The sequence below is a fragment of the Ipomoea nil genome, unplaced genomic scaffold, assembly GCF_001879475.1.
Source record: "Ipomoea nil cultivar Tokyo-kokei standard unplaced genomic scaffold, Asagao_1.1 scaffold2926, whole genome shotgun sequence".
NCBI lineage: Eukaryota > Viridiplantae > Streptophyta > Magnoliopsida > Solanales > Convolvulaceae > Ipomoea > Ipomoea nil.
The window spans coordinates 2,192,323-2,209,097 of record NW_017619354.1 but is presented as its reverse complement, the minus strand read 5'-3'; the positions used below and the strand labels follow the sequence as shown (position 1 = coordinate 2,209,097).

General features: G+C 36.1%; 3 protein-coding genes across 3 annotated transcripts; all 3 read right to left on the bottom strand.

The window, feature by feature from the left end:
- Positions 1 to 5,020: 5,020 nt before the first annotated feature.
- Positions 5,021 to 5,794, bottom strand: LOC109161636 (ras-related protein RABA4d-like). Its single transcript, XM_019310125.1, has one exon. It carries the CDS (start codon positions 5,609 to 5,611, stop codon positions 5,219 to 5,221), a length of 393 nt encoding a protein of 130 aa, XP_019165670.1. The 5' UTR covers positions 5,612 to 5,794; the 3' UTR covers positions 5,021 to 5,218.
- A 1,459-nt stretch (positions 5,795 to 7,253) lies between these two features.
- LOC109161634 (transcription factor bHLH130-like) lies at positions 7,254 to 9,368 on the bottom strand. Its single transcript, XM_019310124.1, has 7 exons — positions 8,951 to 9,368; positions 8,355 to 8,644; positions 8,115 to 8,255; positions 7,920 to 7,985; positions 7,769 to 7,837; positions 7,438 to 7,665; positions 7,254 to 7,374 (listed from the first exon to the last, which is right to left on the bottom strand). Exons 1-6 carry the CDS (start codon positions 9,351 to 9,353, stop codon positions 7,594 to 7,596), a joined length of 1,041 nt encoding a protein of 346 aa, XP_019165669.1. The 5' UTR covers positions 9,354 to 9,368; the 3' UTR covers positions 7,254 to 7,374; positions 7,438 to 7,593.
- Positions 9,369 to 11,614: 2,246 nt separating this feature from the next.
- Positions 11,615 to 14,913, bottom strand: LOC109161626 (receptor protein kinase-like protein ZAR1). The gene is made up of 2 exons (XM_019310112.1): positions 13,388 to 14,913; positions 11,615 to 12,375 (listed from the first exon to the last, which is right to left on the bottom strand). The coding sequence occupies exons 1-2, from the start codon at positions 14,706 to 14,708 to the stop codon at positions 11,756 to 11,758; spliced, it is 1,941 nt and encodes a 646-aa protein (XP_019165657.1). The 5' UTR covers positions 14,709 to 14,913; the 3' UTR covers positions 11,615 to 11,755.
- Between the last annotated feature and the right edge of the window lie 1,862 nt (positions 14,914 to 16,775).

Below are 16,775 nucleotides of genomic sequence, written 5' to 3'. Positions count from 1 at the left end.
GATAAGAATAGAATTACAATTTCATCATACCAAAAACTACATCGTTATAAATTGTAAGAAATAATTTCTTCAAAAACATTTTTTTAAACAAATATTGTACCTCACTATTACTTTTACTTAAAAATTGATCCAAATAAAATTTCAAATCAACATGGAGGTCACTCCTTTATTAGTCATCAACACACTAATTGTGTGAATAATCAAATGAAAAAAATATACATCAAGACTTCAACTAAGAGACTATAAACTATAAAGTGTTATTTCTTTCCTATTACAGTTTGAGAAAGTACAACAAAACGTGAATAATGTATAATCTAATAAAATATAAATAAATAGTATAAAAAAACAATAAAATTAATCGTTACTCACAATTATTATTTTTGTTGTTGATGTTATAGGCTCAATCATCAATTGTTATGCCTTGGGGCGGAGCCAAGATGAGATGCTACAGGGACTGAACCGGTTGATTATGATTTTCAAGATACATTATTGTATTTCATATCGATTAAAATTGAGTAGCAGACTAATATTTTCTTCTCAATACTACTCCTGCAACCCCTGCTCATGATATATATACAATCACTCTATGCAGTAGTTAATCTTAATTAATTATTTGTTTCAAATTAACATCTATCTTATATATCTAATTCTTTGTTTTTGTAATCACCTTATTCTTTGACATGGAAGACTAAGCCGTCATTAATGCAGTTATTCATAGAATGCTGCTTGAAGAAAAATAAAAATATACAATACCAATATGTAATTCATTAAAAGATTCAAATATATGTAAGAGCATCCACATCAGAGGTGAAATGGGGGTTAATGTCAGATCATTTATTTTGAGTGGGGTTAATAGCAAATGTGGGGTGAGGTTATTTTAGAAAATATTTGTCCTATAAAGACCCAATTAATGTTAGAAAAGGAAAAAAAGTAAAAAATTAAAAGCAGCAAATGATGTGCGCGTTTGCGCACAGCCAGAGGCCACTGCACACGCCCGTGTGGCGCGCAGTCTGCCCGCCTGACACATTAACTTTTTTATTTATTTATTTTTTTATAAAATTCAACTTTATTCTTTTTTTTTTTCCTTTTGTTTTCTCTCCCATCCCACATTCTCTTTCCTAATCACTCTTACATTCTCCCCACAATACCTTCAACTGATGCGGATGCTCTAAAAATGGCCATGTTAATCCTTGAAGAAGATAAGAGTTGATATTGTGAAAAACCTAGAAAATAGGAAACTTAGTCTACATGATTAATTGGGATGGGCCAAATATTTTGAGAAGGTAGGATACCAAAAATAATTATTATAATATTTTAAAAAATGAGGGGGAGGGGGCCAGGGCGCAAATTATGTTGTGAAAATGTGTTCACCATGCGTATAGTGAACACAGGGGTAGACCCATAATTTCTATGTTGTAGATTCATAATTTTGTTTTTCATTTGTTAACGACGTTTCTCTCTTCACAATCGCGCTATTTCGTCTTCGCAGTACAGATATTATGAATCTACAGTACAGAAATTATGAATCTACAGTATAAATGTTATTAATCTACAGTATAGAAATTATGAATCTACAGCTTAGAAATTATGGATCTATCCCGTGTTCACCATGCACATGGTGAACACGGTTCCACAACATAACTATTGGGGTTAAGGCCCCCTGCACTATGCAAGTGGCTCCGCCCTTGGTCATGCCGTGGAATATAATCGTGTCCACCTTGCAAGGTTGACACGACTTTATTTTCATAATTACTGAACTCTATGTTTATAACTTTTGAACTTCATATTCACAATTATTGAACTCTATATTCACAATTACAAAACTCTATGTTCATAATTATCAAACTCTATATTCATAATTTTTGAATTGAGTTAATTCCACCAGATGTCCCTTGTCTTTGGTGGCAATTCCAAATTTAGAACTATATGTTCATAATTATGTTTACAACTCTATATTCATAATTATAGAACTATATGTTCATAATTTTTGAATTATATATTCATAATTATGAACAATTTTGGAACCGTGTCCACCTTGCAAGGGACCTCTGGTGGAATTAACTCAATTCAAAAATTATGAATATAGAGTTCTATAATTATGAACATAGAGTTTTGTAATTGTGAATATAGAGTTCAATAATTGTGAATATAAAGTTAAAAAATTATGAACATAAAATTTAATAATCATGAACATATAATTTAATAATTATGGATATATAACCGTGTTAACCTTGTAAGGTGGACACGATTCCACAATATAACAGTTGCTCAATCATTTAGTAGGCTCGATAGGCTCAATGATATGGACCACGAGATTGATTCTGTTAAAGCTAGTCATTGAAAAGAATTACTGTTGTCAAACTAGTTATTGAAAATTTATTGTTAGCTGTTATAAGAATGCATAAATCTTCATAGACCATTATCATACAATGGGTGTGGTTTATTATTTCACCATTACTCCATCATGAATGGGTTAATTATGAACGAAAAATGAGGGTAAAATAGGTTATCAAATTATGTACAAAATTATACTTGGACTATCAACTTAAAAACCTACATTTAAGTTATTGAAGACAAATTTTACGGTGGATCTAAAATAGTGTTGTGTTTTTTAATGAAAAGATATTGCACCCGTTTCGTGCAATTAGTTATGTTTGTATAACATATTCAGTTTCATTTTAAATACATTATAGTTTCATTTCAATAAAACTAATAAAGTTTCGTTTTGTTTTAACTATAATTTCATTTGACATTATACATACAGTAGTCTTATTACAGTGAAACTTGTTATTGAATTTCATTTTATACACATTGAGTTGTAGTCTTATTACAACACCACTAAATTATAATTCTAATTCAACTACAGTTTCATTGGAAAATATACACCCAAATATGTAAATTTGTTATTCAGTTTCATTTTATATACACTGCAGTTTCATTACAACATAACTAAAGTATCATTTTGATATAAGTACACTTTCATTTGACAATATACACTCACTATGTGAAACATGTTATTCAGTTTTTTTTTTTATACATACTGTAGTTTCATTTCAACAAAACTAAAGTATCATTTAAATTCAACTACAGATTTATTTGACAATATACACTCAATATGTGATACATGTATTCAATTTCATTGTGTATATACTACAGTTTCATTTCAACACAACTAAAGTATCATTTTAATTCAATTACAGTTTCATTTGATAATATAAACACAATATGCGAGACAAATTATTCAGTTTCATTTTAAAATTTAACGGTTATCGTTTCTTTACTTAAAAAAAAAAAAACGGCGCCGTTTTTTGGACCATGGTCTACCATATAATAATCGGTTATTGAATAATCCAAAATCATAATACCTAATAGACCCATAGTAAACGTACCTAGTTAGGATGACTGGGCAGGCAATTGGACGTGTAGTGAGTGCGTCAGCTTGGAGTGCATAAGAGCATCCATAGTAGTTTAACTCCGGTGCGATTTTTGTAAGAGTGTTTAGGAAAGAGAAAAACATGTTGAAGAAAAAAAAAAAACTTGACAAAAAAAAAAAAAGAACTAAAAGTTGTTTAAAAGTCAGAGTCGCCACCCGCTGGCGCGTCGGAAACACGCGCCCGTTGGGGCGACAGTGCGCGCCAAGCGCACTTCTCTGTTTCATTTTATTTTATTTTTTATTTAATTTTTCTGACATGAACTCTATCTTTGCGGGAGAAATATCTATGCTTTTATCCTTAGTCCACATCTAGACATAACTCACATGGAGATAATTGATCTGACAAAACCCTCCAAATAACTTATATTATGGATGCTCTAATCGTGTGGGAAAATATTCAATCTAAAAGATATTCGGAAGATCCATCACTCACTTTAGGAAGGAGATCTTGCATTTTAGGAAAAAAAGGCTAGGCTTGGTTAAGGACAATTTCGTAATCTCAATTTGCAAACAATTTCCTTTCCTTTCTTACCGTCAACTACCCGTGTATAAATACCTCTCGAGATGCACGTTGTAAAGGGTTCAGTTATTGCATACTTTATCGAAATAAAAAGTATACTTACTCGCATTTGTTATTTGTTTACAGTTGTGTTGACCTATTAACTGACTACCTCGTAGTCATAAAACTAACAATACCATTAATTAATTAGAGCATCTCTAGTAGTTGTAGTTTTTGAGAAGTTTTTACATGTGTGCCTATAAAACAGAAGATGGGAGGGATTGAAAAAAAAAAACAAAACAAAATTAAAAAAGAAAAAAATAATAAAAACAAAAGAAAGAATAGTGTCAGATTAATGCGTCCAACAGGCACGTGGAGTGCATGCACCCAGGGCGCATTCTTTGTGCATAACGCGGTAAATGGGGCAGTTTTTTTTTTTTTTTTTTTTTTTTTTTTTTTTTTTTTTTAAGGTGGGTCTCACTTTGGAGACAACAAATTAAGTCTTTAGCTAGAGCATCCACACTAATGGGGGTTTTACACAATTTTTTTTTTTTTTAAAGCCATGTTGGAGAGAGACAAAAGTGAGAGAGAAAAATAAAAGGAACAAAAAAGCTTTTGACAACTAAAAATAAGCTATGTTTTCAGTCAGAGTGGCTGCCAACTTTGACGAGGTGCGCTTCACACGGCAAAATGTGCCTTTATTTATTTATATTTTTTCTTTCTCATGATAAATTCATGTATTTGCAGGAGAAATTTCTCCAAAAATCAGTTGTCTCATAAGTTTTTTTCTTGTCAAATCAGTTTTTTCTTTGCAAAAAAACTACTAGTGTGGATGCACCCAACTCATTCTGTCTCCACATTAGCATTACCTCCTCAAAAATCTCCCCAAACACCACTGATGTGGATGTTATTAAATGAAAAGTGACATGACTTTCAATTGTATGTTGATGGAGTGATAAAGGTTTAATTTAAAAAAAAAAAAACATTTAAACAATTTTAAATAAATAAACAAGAACCCCTTCCCTCTCCATCTCGACCAGACCCAGAGTTTTAAACCAAATGCAAATCCATCTTAATTTGTGCAAAACTTGATGTGTTATTCATACACTCTTTTGAATATGAATTGTTGTTTACATACAAACAAACACAGCTAGACCGACCAACAACTTACTCACTATTCTCTGTCTGTCTCACTCATAACGTTTCTAATAACAAAAGTAGTGTTTCCTAGCTAAAATGGATCCCAAAAACATAATTGAAGAAAACTAAGAGCGGAAATCATTATACTATCTGCAACACCTACTACCACTGGCACCTGCAGAATCAGGCTCCTCACCAGGAACAACATTAATCCTAGTACCCTTAAGGGAACCAGGGTTAGCATCATCGATTGCCACAAGTGTTTTCTTGCTGATGATTTTATAGATTTCGGTGAGGATAGTCATGAATGCGGTCTCCACGTTGGTTGCTTCCATCGCAGAAGTTTCCATGAAGAATAAGTTCTCCCTCTCTGCAAATTCCTGGGCATCTTCTGTTGGCACAGCCCGCAGATGAGCTAAATCACACTTGTTTGCAATCAGCATTATGACGATGTTCTTGTCTGCGTGCCCTCGAAGCTCCTCCAGCCACCGTGCCATGTGGTCGAACGACTGTCGCTTGGTCAAGTCGAATACTAGCATTGCTCCCACTGCCCCTCTGTAGTACGCACTCGTTACCGCTCTATACCTGCGCGTGCGCGCGCGCACACACACACACCATTATTAGCTAATCCTAACAGTTTCAGATCTAACTCAAGCTTGGGATCATAGGTTTATTCCTTAGGAAGGAATGGAACAGGACAAACAGAGATACTGTTGGACGGAAGTCTGAAGGATGGTCCAACACAACAAAATATATCATGGATCAAGGTTTAACTTGCATTGTTGACCCTAATCTAAAAATAACTTTCAAATTATGTATCTGTGGTTGACACACTCCGTCGTACCTATAAACAAATTGAAGACACATCACATGATAACTACAGACGTAACATGATAACTACAGACACATAAATTGTCAACTACAGACACATAACATGTTAACCAACATTATGTGTCTACAGTTAACATATTATGTACTTGCAGTTAACAATTTATGTGTCTGTAGTTATCATATTATGTGTTTGTAATTACCATGTTATGTGCCCGCAATTTATTTACAATACATAAATTGTTAATCACATGTACAAAATGTGTCATGTTAAACACAAAATTTTTATATTAAGGTTTACAATGCAATATGAACTTTGGTCCTTGGTATGACAATTCGTCTAGTACTAGATGGCTAAGAGATTATTGGGCGGATGTCTGAAGACCCAAGTTCAACGCCTTACCTTTCGAGCACATATTACTATGCAGATATATAAATAAATAAAATTGAATCTTCACTACTAATTACAGTGAAATGGTATTAGAGTACAGGTCATGGTTGTAAAAGCGTTTGATCATAACACAAAAAGGGAGAGAGAACAGAATTTGAATGAAAAGAAGTAGGTACCTTTCTTGGCCAGCAGTGTCCCAAATCTGTGCCTTAACAGTCTTTTGATCCATGATAAGAGTTTTAGTCTGAAACTCGACGCCTATGGTAGCCTTTGAATCGAAACTGAACTCGTTCCTGGCAAACCTGCCCAGGAGATTTGATTTCCCCACTGCTGAATCCCCAATCAACACAACCTTGAATACATAATCAATCTTCTTATTATATTCTCCATATAAATTCGACATTATATATATTATCTCGCGATCCCGGCTATGATCTTTTTAATTTCCTCAACCAACGCTTTTTCAACATTTACCTTTCACCATCACCATATATATATATATGATTCAGGAATTGAATGAAAACAACACTGCTCCCAGCTGAAATTTATCAAACCAATTATTTCTTGCACTGGAATGAAGATCAGATCAGAATTCGAAAGCTGATTCAATTCGGGTATGTATGTGAAGATAACCCACCCAATGCAATCTTGTATATATAGATTTAATCTTAGGGTTTGTGAATATATACATACAATTACAGATTTACAGAGAATATTTGGATCGGAGATGGTGATTTTCTTGGTTTGATGGATGTTCTTTTGCGCAAGAGAGAGGAAACTGGAAAGGTTACGTTGAGGAGAAAGAAAACTAAGAGAGGACCAACGGCCAGTGCGGGGCCCATTAACTGTTTTTATGTGTTTAATTTGTTTCAGTATTTTATTTTATTTATAATAAAATTTGTGACACAATTTTACTCAACCTTGTGCTATAGTGGCACGAAGTAGCTCTCCCGGTAACAGATATTACATTGTAATAGAGTCTATAAAGAATTTTATTGCACTAAAGGGAAAAGAAATAATGCATATCCTATACTAGCAACTAATCCACACTTTTTCTAATAATTTCTCACTAATTTTATTCCTCTTAATTAAAGCATGTCCTCCATTTCAATAGTTGGATTGCACATTAATGGTTATATGCTCAACACTTGACATTGTATTACAACATCTATCATCTTATGGGTATGATCATTTCAAATAATCTATTACCTGACTTCTTCTAAAACTTCCAAGAAGAAAACACTAAGACAGACTCCCCAACTCTCTTTTGTTTCTTCTCCATTCCAATTTGGCAGAAGCAAATCACACCGTTCGATTTGAAAGGGGCGCCTGCATAGCGGAGCATTTGCAGTTGGCTCGAGTTTCATCGAGGCTCTGGAAACAAGCAATGAATGCATAATGCATAATTATACAGATTGATCAGTATAGATATGCTGCAGTTTTCATAATGTGTTGAGGATTAATTACTGCATTATACCTTGTATTGTTTTTGGAGGTCTTTGATGTATTCCACCACCAAATCTAGCATGTCTGCCGTGTTGGTTTGCTGACAGGAAGAACTGCAAATTAGTTTCGTGGACGAAAGATAACAGTAACTGATGATGTAAAACAGACTAAAAAGAGCCTACTTTGTCCATGTTTGGAACAAGTTCTTGTAGCTTTCTCATTCTTTCACTGATCCGCGTTCTTCTTACCTGAAGAGAACATAATTATATGTATCAGTTTCTTGATTTACAAGTCGGGAATAACAGAAGCAAAACGTGAAAAAATAATTAAGAATGTTTACTGATAATATTAATACCAAAAGGCAATCATTCTCTTACCCTCTCTGCAATGCTTCTAGGATGAGTTGCACAGCCTCGTTTGGCACGGATCTTACAAGGAACACTTTGTTGTAATTGCAATGTTTTTGGTAAACTCGAGTGATGTGACAAAATCTGGGGCCGAGGTCCAAGGTCTCCGATCTAGTTACACACAATAAGAGTACGTTCGTTCCACTTCAAAATCAAAATCAGGAATCAATCTTAAACGAAATTCAGATCGAGCTAGGAATCTTGTCAAACCTGAGTGTCGGCATTATTGAATGTTTTGCCTTGTGAAAATACTGCTGGAGAGTCACTCCAAGAACTAAAGGGGAATTCAGAACTGTAAAACCGAGTGTCTGAATTGCCATTTCCAGGCTTCTCATCATCATCAGTGACACTTCCCGCATAGCTCTTCTTCTCAACTTCTGTGATTTGAGACAAATTACTCATTTGAGGCTTCAGCCTACTCAAACAACGGCTCGAGGCTCCATTAATACCATTTCCCACTCTGTAGCAGCCACCAAGATCACCCCTCAACCGGGCATAACCTGAAAATTTATGATCAAATTTCAGTTATTGGATATATCAATGTGGAATTTCTTCACTCCCATTCTTTAATTTGCTACAGATAACCCTCAATGAAGATACCACAAGTTCATATTTGCATAAAACTTAGGAACTCAAAAAGGTACTCAATGATGTATCTAAAAGTTTGGTAAAAGCAATTAAGAACTGATTCCTAAACTGCTAAATTTAATATATATAGTTTCTGCAAACCACTTTTTGAAGAAGAAAGCATTAAAGTTTGGTAAGAGTGACTGAACCACATATTAGGAGTTGTCAATAAGCAGTACCATTTTGAGGTGAGAATAGGGCAGGAGGTGAACTATTCTGTCTCATGAAACTGGACACCAATTTGGGCTGCCCAGAATGATCCGTTTCCACTAAGTTCACACTACCTGGGATCTTCCATGGATATTGAGGTGGCAACTGTGAATTCAGAACAGCAGAGCCATTAATCAAACCAAGATTGAATTTTGAATCCAACCCATCATTCCCAGTACTGTTATCCCCATTCTTGTCAACTCCATGGCTGAGATTCTCAAAGCAAGAACCCGGGGCTGACGGGAACCTCAACAACCCAGAACTGTTCTGATTAGGAGAGTCCATGAATAGCTCCCTGGTGTTGGAAAACAGGCCTTGTTTGGGGTTTGAATTCAGGGAATCAGAACACAAAGCCTGGGAATCACCATTCATTCCTTCCCAACTTTTCTCTGCCAGAAAAGAACCACATACACTACTATATCAAGAACTGAACTGCTTGTTTGTTAAGCAGTCTGGCAGTGAAGTCTTGAGGTTGAAGCAAGAAAGAATACTTCTTTATTCCAGGTTCTTGTTAGCAGAGAGGAGAAGAGAGGTAGATCTATCTGGTGCTATTTTTTGGTCCTTTGAAATGAAACAAGAAGTAGTAAGTATAGGGGGAGATGAAGAAAAATTGATTCCTATGACAAATATGGTAAAGTTTGAGGACAGTGGAATAGGGGCCAGAAATGGTAGCAAACTCACTTTAAAATTTTCTAATTAAGGATAAAGCTGCAAACTTTTTGGGAACTCTGAGATTCACCTAACCCCAAAATTTAACATATTATATATTATGGTTGCCATTGCCATGTTCAATCTCTTATTTAATACTACCCTCTCATATCGCAATTTTTTATGTTAAAATACAATTTTCTGTTGTACCTGAACTTATCTTTTTTTTTTTTTTTTTTTTTTTTTTTTTGTCACTAATCGCCTAATCGGCTCATATCAAGTAGACTAATAAATCACTCCTGTCAAAATTAAACTTATAATATTATGATTACCAAATCAACTGTTTAACCAACTTGGCGGGTTGCTCAACAATTTATTATATATATATATACTACATAACTATTTCACATTTTAGGGTATGAAAATGGAGGAAAATGACTACAATGTGAAGGCAGAAGCATGCATTTCCTGAAATGTGACTGACCATTTTTGTGGACAAAAATATGAAAATGATCGTTTGGGACATGCGTTAGATGTCGGAATTGGTCAAACCACAAAAGTAAGTGGGACTTGCGTTTGTGAGTGTTTTTTCTTTAAAAATAATTTGGTCGCCGGCGACACCGGTCACCGGTTTCTCTAGCGAAGAAGGTGGCCATCTCCTTTACTGGAGAAGCCGGCGACACCAGTTTGGTCGCTGACTTCTCCAAGAAGGGGAAGGCAACCAGTGGTCATGACCTTCTCCTTCGTTGGAGAAGCCGGGGACACCAGTTTGATCGCTGGATAATGTCATGGTTATATTTAACAAAAATTCAAAATCAGAATTTGTACAATTGAAATCCACTTGGGCAACATCAAAATTTCACGTGTGATTCAAATTAGTGTTAACCTATTATTATATTGATAGTGATACCTTTTTAAATGGTTGTTAACAGTTATAAATTCAATTACATTATTTATTCAACTTAATAGTCAATTTAAGGCCTTCTTATATTTCATATCTTATAAGGCGATATATATTATGGACACCACAACATTTGAGTTTATGGGATTTATGGATGATCACTCATAAAGACTATCATCAATCCTGAAAGTTTAGTCAATTTATATCATGGACCAAAGTGCATATAGTATTATGGACACATGAATTAAAATAAAGAGGTACAAAATTTCATAGTTCAAGACACAAAAAATCACAATACGAGGTATGTTATATATTTACTTATTTTTCAAATCTGATATAAGTGCACAATTTGTGTTCATAGGCACAAAATTTTACAACACAAAGATACATAAATTCATAGTATAAGACACAATTACTAATTTATTTCAGATACATAATTCATATTTTTAAAATACAGAATTTCATAACACAAAATAGAAAAACGCTCAACATAAGACACATATACACATGCACTAGGGTCCAACAGTACACTGTGAACCCTGGTCCATGGTATAAGGATTGAAAAGTTTACCACTTTCATAATGAGGTGGAAGATAATGTGGTTTATTTAATTATTATTATTATCATTTTTTTTTTTGTAATACATGTGGCTTGCAAGCTTGCTAGATGGAAGTTTTTTATGTATTAATTTTTTATTTGTCAATTTATTATTATTATAATATAATATATGATAGTGTGATCATTTTGAGAATGAGAGTATTAGAAAAGATAGTTTTTTTTTTTTTTTGAGTACTATTGACTCAGCCCAATCTCTTATTTGGAAGAATTACTTTATGTTGTTTGACCACAAGGTTAATTGAAATTGTAAAATTAATAATGTGAAATTATTGAGACTCACTTTTAAATCGTGTTGTAAAAATTGCGCCTAGGCACTAGGCAGTAGGCCTTTTAAGCATCCGCCTAAGTGTTTTAGGTGCCTAGCGATTTTTTCAACATTGCTTTTAAAAGTGAAAAAGTATTGGAAGGATAAGGTTAGAAATAGACGAATGCAATGAGCAGCAAAGGTGCAACAACACCACATAGGGAAGCAACAACCATCAGTTTCATTACAAAATGCTTCAACTCATCCCATTCTCAAACAACAAATGAACCAAACACCTTAAACATTATATGCCAACAAAATAAAGGCTCCATATTTCTCTACAACACCTTAAACATTGTCTTGTCACTGCGATTTGACGCGATCTAGGCTGTCTGCAACAGCTCTCATCCGAGGCCGAAGTTCAGGATCCAGCTCGGTGCAGTTCAGGGCGATATGAAACGTCGCCACCACCTGTTTTTTGGCATGAACTTCATGCATAAGAGCGGGGTCTATGATCTCTGACAACGGTCTTTCCTCCCGAAACGCCTTCCTCACTACGCACTCTATCCCCTTCCCATCCTCGTCTGCTCCTCCTCCTCCTCCATCTGGCAATCGCCCGGTTAGAATCTCCAGAAGCACGACCCCGAAAGAATACACATCACATTTCTGGGTTAGTTTGCTGCCTGCAGCCCGAGCTTCGGGTGCCTCGAAGGACGAGTTTGAACTTCTTGGGCTAATTATGAACTGGTTTGAGTTCATTCCTTTCTGACCTGACAGGCTTGGCACAAGGCGTGTCAATCCAAAACCAGATATGTAGGGCTTTAAGTCTTCATCGAGAAGGATTTTCGAGGATTTTATGTTCCCATGAACATATCTCTTTGGACCGCATTCATGGATGTGCACCAAACCCCTCGCAATGCCTCGAGCAATCTTCAATCTCATTGCCCATGATAACGGCGCCACCAACAAATTTCCAGGTCCTCCTGCAATGCTCAGCCCGACAACGTTATTAGCAAAATTAAAACGAAGACATCCACACTAAGTTGTCATTACTTCAGCAACAATCTTAAAGTTCTACAACAGTCGGTACTAAGCAAGAATCACAGAAATCCGAGGGCCCGTGAAATATTTCAAGCAAAAAATCATTTCTTTCAAGTGTGATTTGTGAAAATTTGGTCACACTAGCAAACACCCAACCTGGGGATGATTATCGTAGGGTCCATAAATTAATTATGTCTTCTGGTGTTTCAAACAATGTATAGTAAATGAATTCGACAGTTTTCACCGTGTACCCTGTCACAGGTAAACATAATAGTGGAGCACATATATCACAAGCAAGCTTAGGGAGACAGGAGAAAGAACCGAGCAATTTGTCAGGTGCAACAAAAATACCATTAGCTTATAGCGATAAAGTACAGCAGATAAGCAGGTTCACAAGTGCAAAGTCATTATTATTTACAGTATGTATGCTCTGAGGCTCACCCACCAACCAAAATAGACAAATGCATCACATCGATCCATATAGGCTCTATTTGGCAGAGCTTATTTTAAGCTACTAATAAGCTATAAGCTCTGTTTGGTAATGTTTCCAAAATAAGCTCCTAGCTTAAAATAAGAACTTATTTTGGGTTTCAAAATAAGCTCCTAGCTTCCTAACTTTTTTTCCAGTTTCCACTACGCATGCCCTTAATAAGCTTTCAATAACTACCCAAAACCAGGCAGATTACCATAAATTTCTCTTATTTCACTTCAATTTGGATAAAAATTCGACACCAAAACTACCATAAACACGAAGTCTATCCGCTATTCTCCTACATATATACTTGCAATGTAGTCTATTGCCACTTGCCACAACTCAACAAGCATTAGTATTTTGTTCAGTCGTCTTAAATGCCGGGATTGTTGTGATCACTAATCAGTAACGAATGGAATTATGATTATGCAATGCAAAAACACAAAACAAACTAAGGAAGAAGACGATAGATCGATGCTTACCGTGCAAAGCATTGTATAAGCTCCCATTATGGATAAAATCTGTAATTAGCAATTTTTCATCACTGGCATAGTAATAAGCTCGGAGTCTAACAATGTTGGGGTGTTGGACTCTGGCAATGGCCTCAACTGCGGCTTCGAATTCCCTGAAACTCCACGGGGAGTCTCCCTCGCTTAGGCGTCTCACTGCCACCACGGTGGCGCCGCCGCTCACGGCGGAGCCGCCCACCACCACCTTATACACTATACCACTTCTACTCTTTCCTACTACGTATGCTGACGCCCTCAATAAATCCTCTATTTCCAAAGAGAATCCTTCGTCGAGAACTGAGTATTTTTCTTTTTCTTTTTGCCCCTCTTCGGTCTTGTGCGCTTCCGTCGTGTCCGGGTTTTGTTTCTCCGGATTTTCCTCAACGGAATTCCATTTTTTCCGGTATGCCCATACCGAAAAAAACACCACTCCGATCACCACCGAGACGCCGGAAATTAAAGAAACCGCCCCGGACCCGTTTCTCGCTTTACCTCTCTCTCCAAGCTCATTTGATGAAAAGATTGGATCTTTCGGAGGTTCTTGATTCGGGAAGATTCTAGGGTTTTGAGCTTCTGGCTCCGGGCATTGAGTCTCCAATGGGAACCCGCAGAGGTAAGGGTTCCCGGTAAATGCGGTGGGTCCCTGGTTCAACAAAGACCCCTCCGTGGGTATTTTTCCGGTGAGGTTGTTATGCCGGAGATCCAAGCTGAGCGTTGCAGGGAACCGGCCGTACGAGGCGGGAACTTGGCCGGAAAAAGAATTATACGAGAGGTTCAAGGCTCCGACGAGGTGGGAGAGGCTAATGAGGTCCTCAGGGAGAGAACCGTTAAGGAGATTGGACGAAAGGTCGAGATGGGTGAGGGTTGTGAGAGTGGTGATTTGGGGCGGCAAGGGGCCGGAGAAGGAGTTCCGGGAGAGATCAAGAGAGACGAGAGAAGTGGCGTTGAAGAGATGAGCAGGAATGAGGTTGGAGAAGTTGTTGCCGGAGAGATTAAGAGAGGCGAGAGAAGACAGAGCGCCGATTTCGGAGGGAAGGTAGCCGGCGAGGTTGCTGCCGGAGAGGGAAACAGAGGTTACTCGGTGGGTGTCATCACAGGCTATCCCAGCCCACTGGCAAGGCGTTGAGTCCGACTCGGACCAACTCGCCAGCACCTGAGCTGGGTCGGAATTAATGGCGGCTTTCAAAGCTAAAAGCGACAGCCCATCCGAACTGAGAGATGAACAGAGAGGAACAACAGACACCACAAAGAAGAAGAAGAAGAAAAATGGTGGGGCGAAATTCAAACTGTTCATGGCTATGGCTAACTAAAAATTGAATCTTTGTATACCCAGCAATCTGAAAAGATTAAATATTTTGCATGGAAAAAGAGTTGCGCAACCAGGAGTTGCAGAACCTGAGAAAACAACGTTGTGTCAGGTGTGGGATTGATGACGACAACAATGGAGGTTTTTGTCCATAAAACTCATTACTTCAAGTTTGAATTTTGGTGGTTATACTACATAAGTACATAGTACATTTGATCGATGAGATTAATTTGAATTTTGTTTGACTGTTGTCTGTCTCTATACTACGCCGTTTTAATGCAGTGTTGTTTTGTGTGCATCATTTTGTTGTTTTTCTAATTAATGTAATGATGTTAAAATTGCAGGATTAAGAGGAGAGATTAGGGAATATTGCCTTGGGATTGGTGCTTCGTGACTGGTGAGAGCATCTTTCATTTATTTAGTTTCATTGTTTGAACATTTGCCAGCCCCAAATTAGTGAAATTACTATTCAGATTTCAATTATTCATTTAAAAAAAAAAATTATACTCCATAGTTGTGTTTGAATAATTTATTCAAAATTGAATTAACTAAAAATAGTATGTTAGATCCTTATATTTATATAAAATAAAGATTTCAGTTCATTATTTATTAATATAAGCATTATTGATCTTCCATTTTTGACAGTAATAGTTTTTGTCCCTATTTTAATAAGGTGGTGACTTTTATCATTATATTTTCATCTTTAATAATGTAGGGAAAAGGGTGAAATAGACCTTTGAATTTTACCTGAAAAGTCAATTAAGGCTTTAAACATTTTAAAGTTGCAATTAAACGCGTTAACATTATATTTTGGTGCAATGAAACTCAAAAACGGGTTAGTGATTTGCTATCACATATCACTAGGGTTCCGACAACCTTTCGGCGTCATTTTAATACAAATTCTGACCCAAAAAAAAAAAAAAAAAAATGGTGACCGGCGAACAGTTGCTGGTCGTGGAGAAGGAAGGCGACTCTCACTCTGGAAGGTGACTGGTCGCCTTCATTCACCAAAATACAATGTTAACAAGTTTAATTACAACTTTAAAATGCTTAAGGACCTAATTGACTTTGCAGTTAAAGTTTGAGTGTCTATTTGACCATTTTTCCTATAATAATAATAATGTATCACATTATAACTTTTTAAAGATTTTAAATACAATATTAGATTTTCATTAACCATTAACCAATAACCAAACACTCCGCAAATATTCAGACTTGAGCATTCATTTTCAGTTGCATTATAGGGGTTCTATTTTTGGGAGTTTTTGTGAAAGAAGTCAACAGGTGAAGGACTGAAAAGCAAAAACAGAAAGTGGAAGAAAAGGGAATTTCACATTTTCACGGGGGCATTTACCGGAAATGGTGTCAGAAAGAGAAAATGGTAGGCCTATACGTGCTTGATTCTCATTTTTTAAAAATCATTTTTGCAGTCTGCAGAGCATCCATCAAGTTTCCACTTACAGGGGTGTTTTAGTAAATCCAAGAATTACACAGATTCAAATCCAGCGAACAGAACAGGACAACCGCTCCTCTTTTGATTGTTTCCAGGAAAGGTTGTTTGTCTTTCGAGAAACAACGTGACAAAACAGAACCTGCTGAAAGCAAAACTACATTTCTAAGATTTTGGGCCTTCACTTGGGCATGGCCCAATCTGAAAAGGCCTGTAAAAGACCCAAGAAAGTTAATTTGGGCCCCCGATAAAATGGATAGGTTCCTTTATCCCGAACCCGTTCCCGTTACAAACGACAAATGATCCACACAGCTGCACAAACCACGATCCAAACAACGTCGTTGAATTTTATGAATTAGAATAATGTACATTATGAGTTAAAATAATGTATTAATGTTAAAATAATGAAGTAAGATAATGTACTTTATAAATTCAAATAATATACATTATGAGTAATAAAAATATATATTATAGTGGATCACGTGAAAAATTACACAAAACAATGTTATTTTTGGACCATGGTCCATACATCTACTATTGGTTACAAACTCAATTATCACAAACCCAAAACTGTCCAACTAGGGCAACCTATTGCCGATCATGGT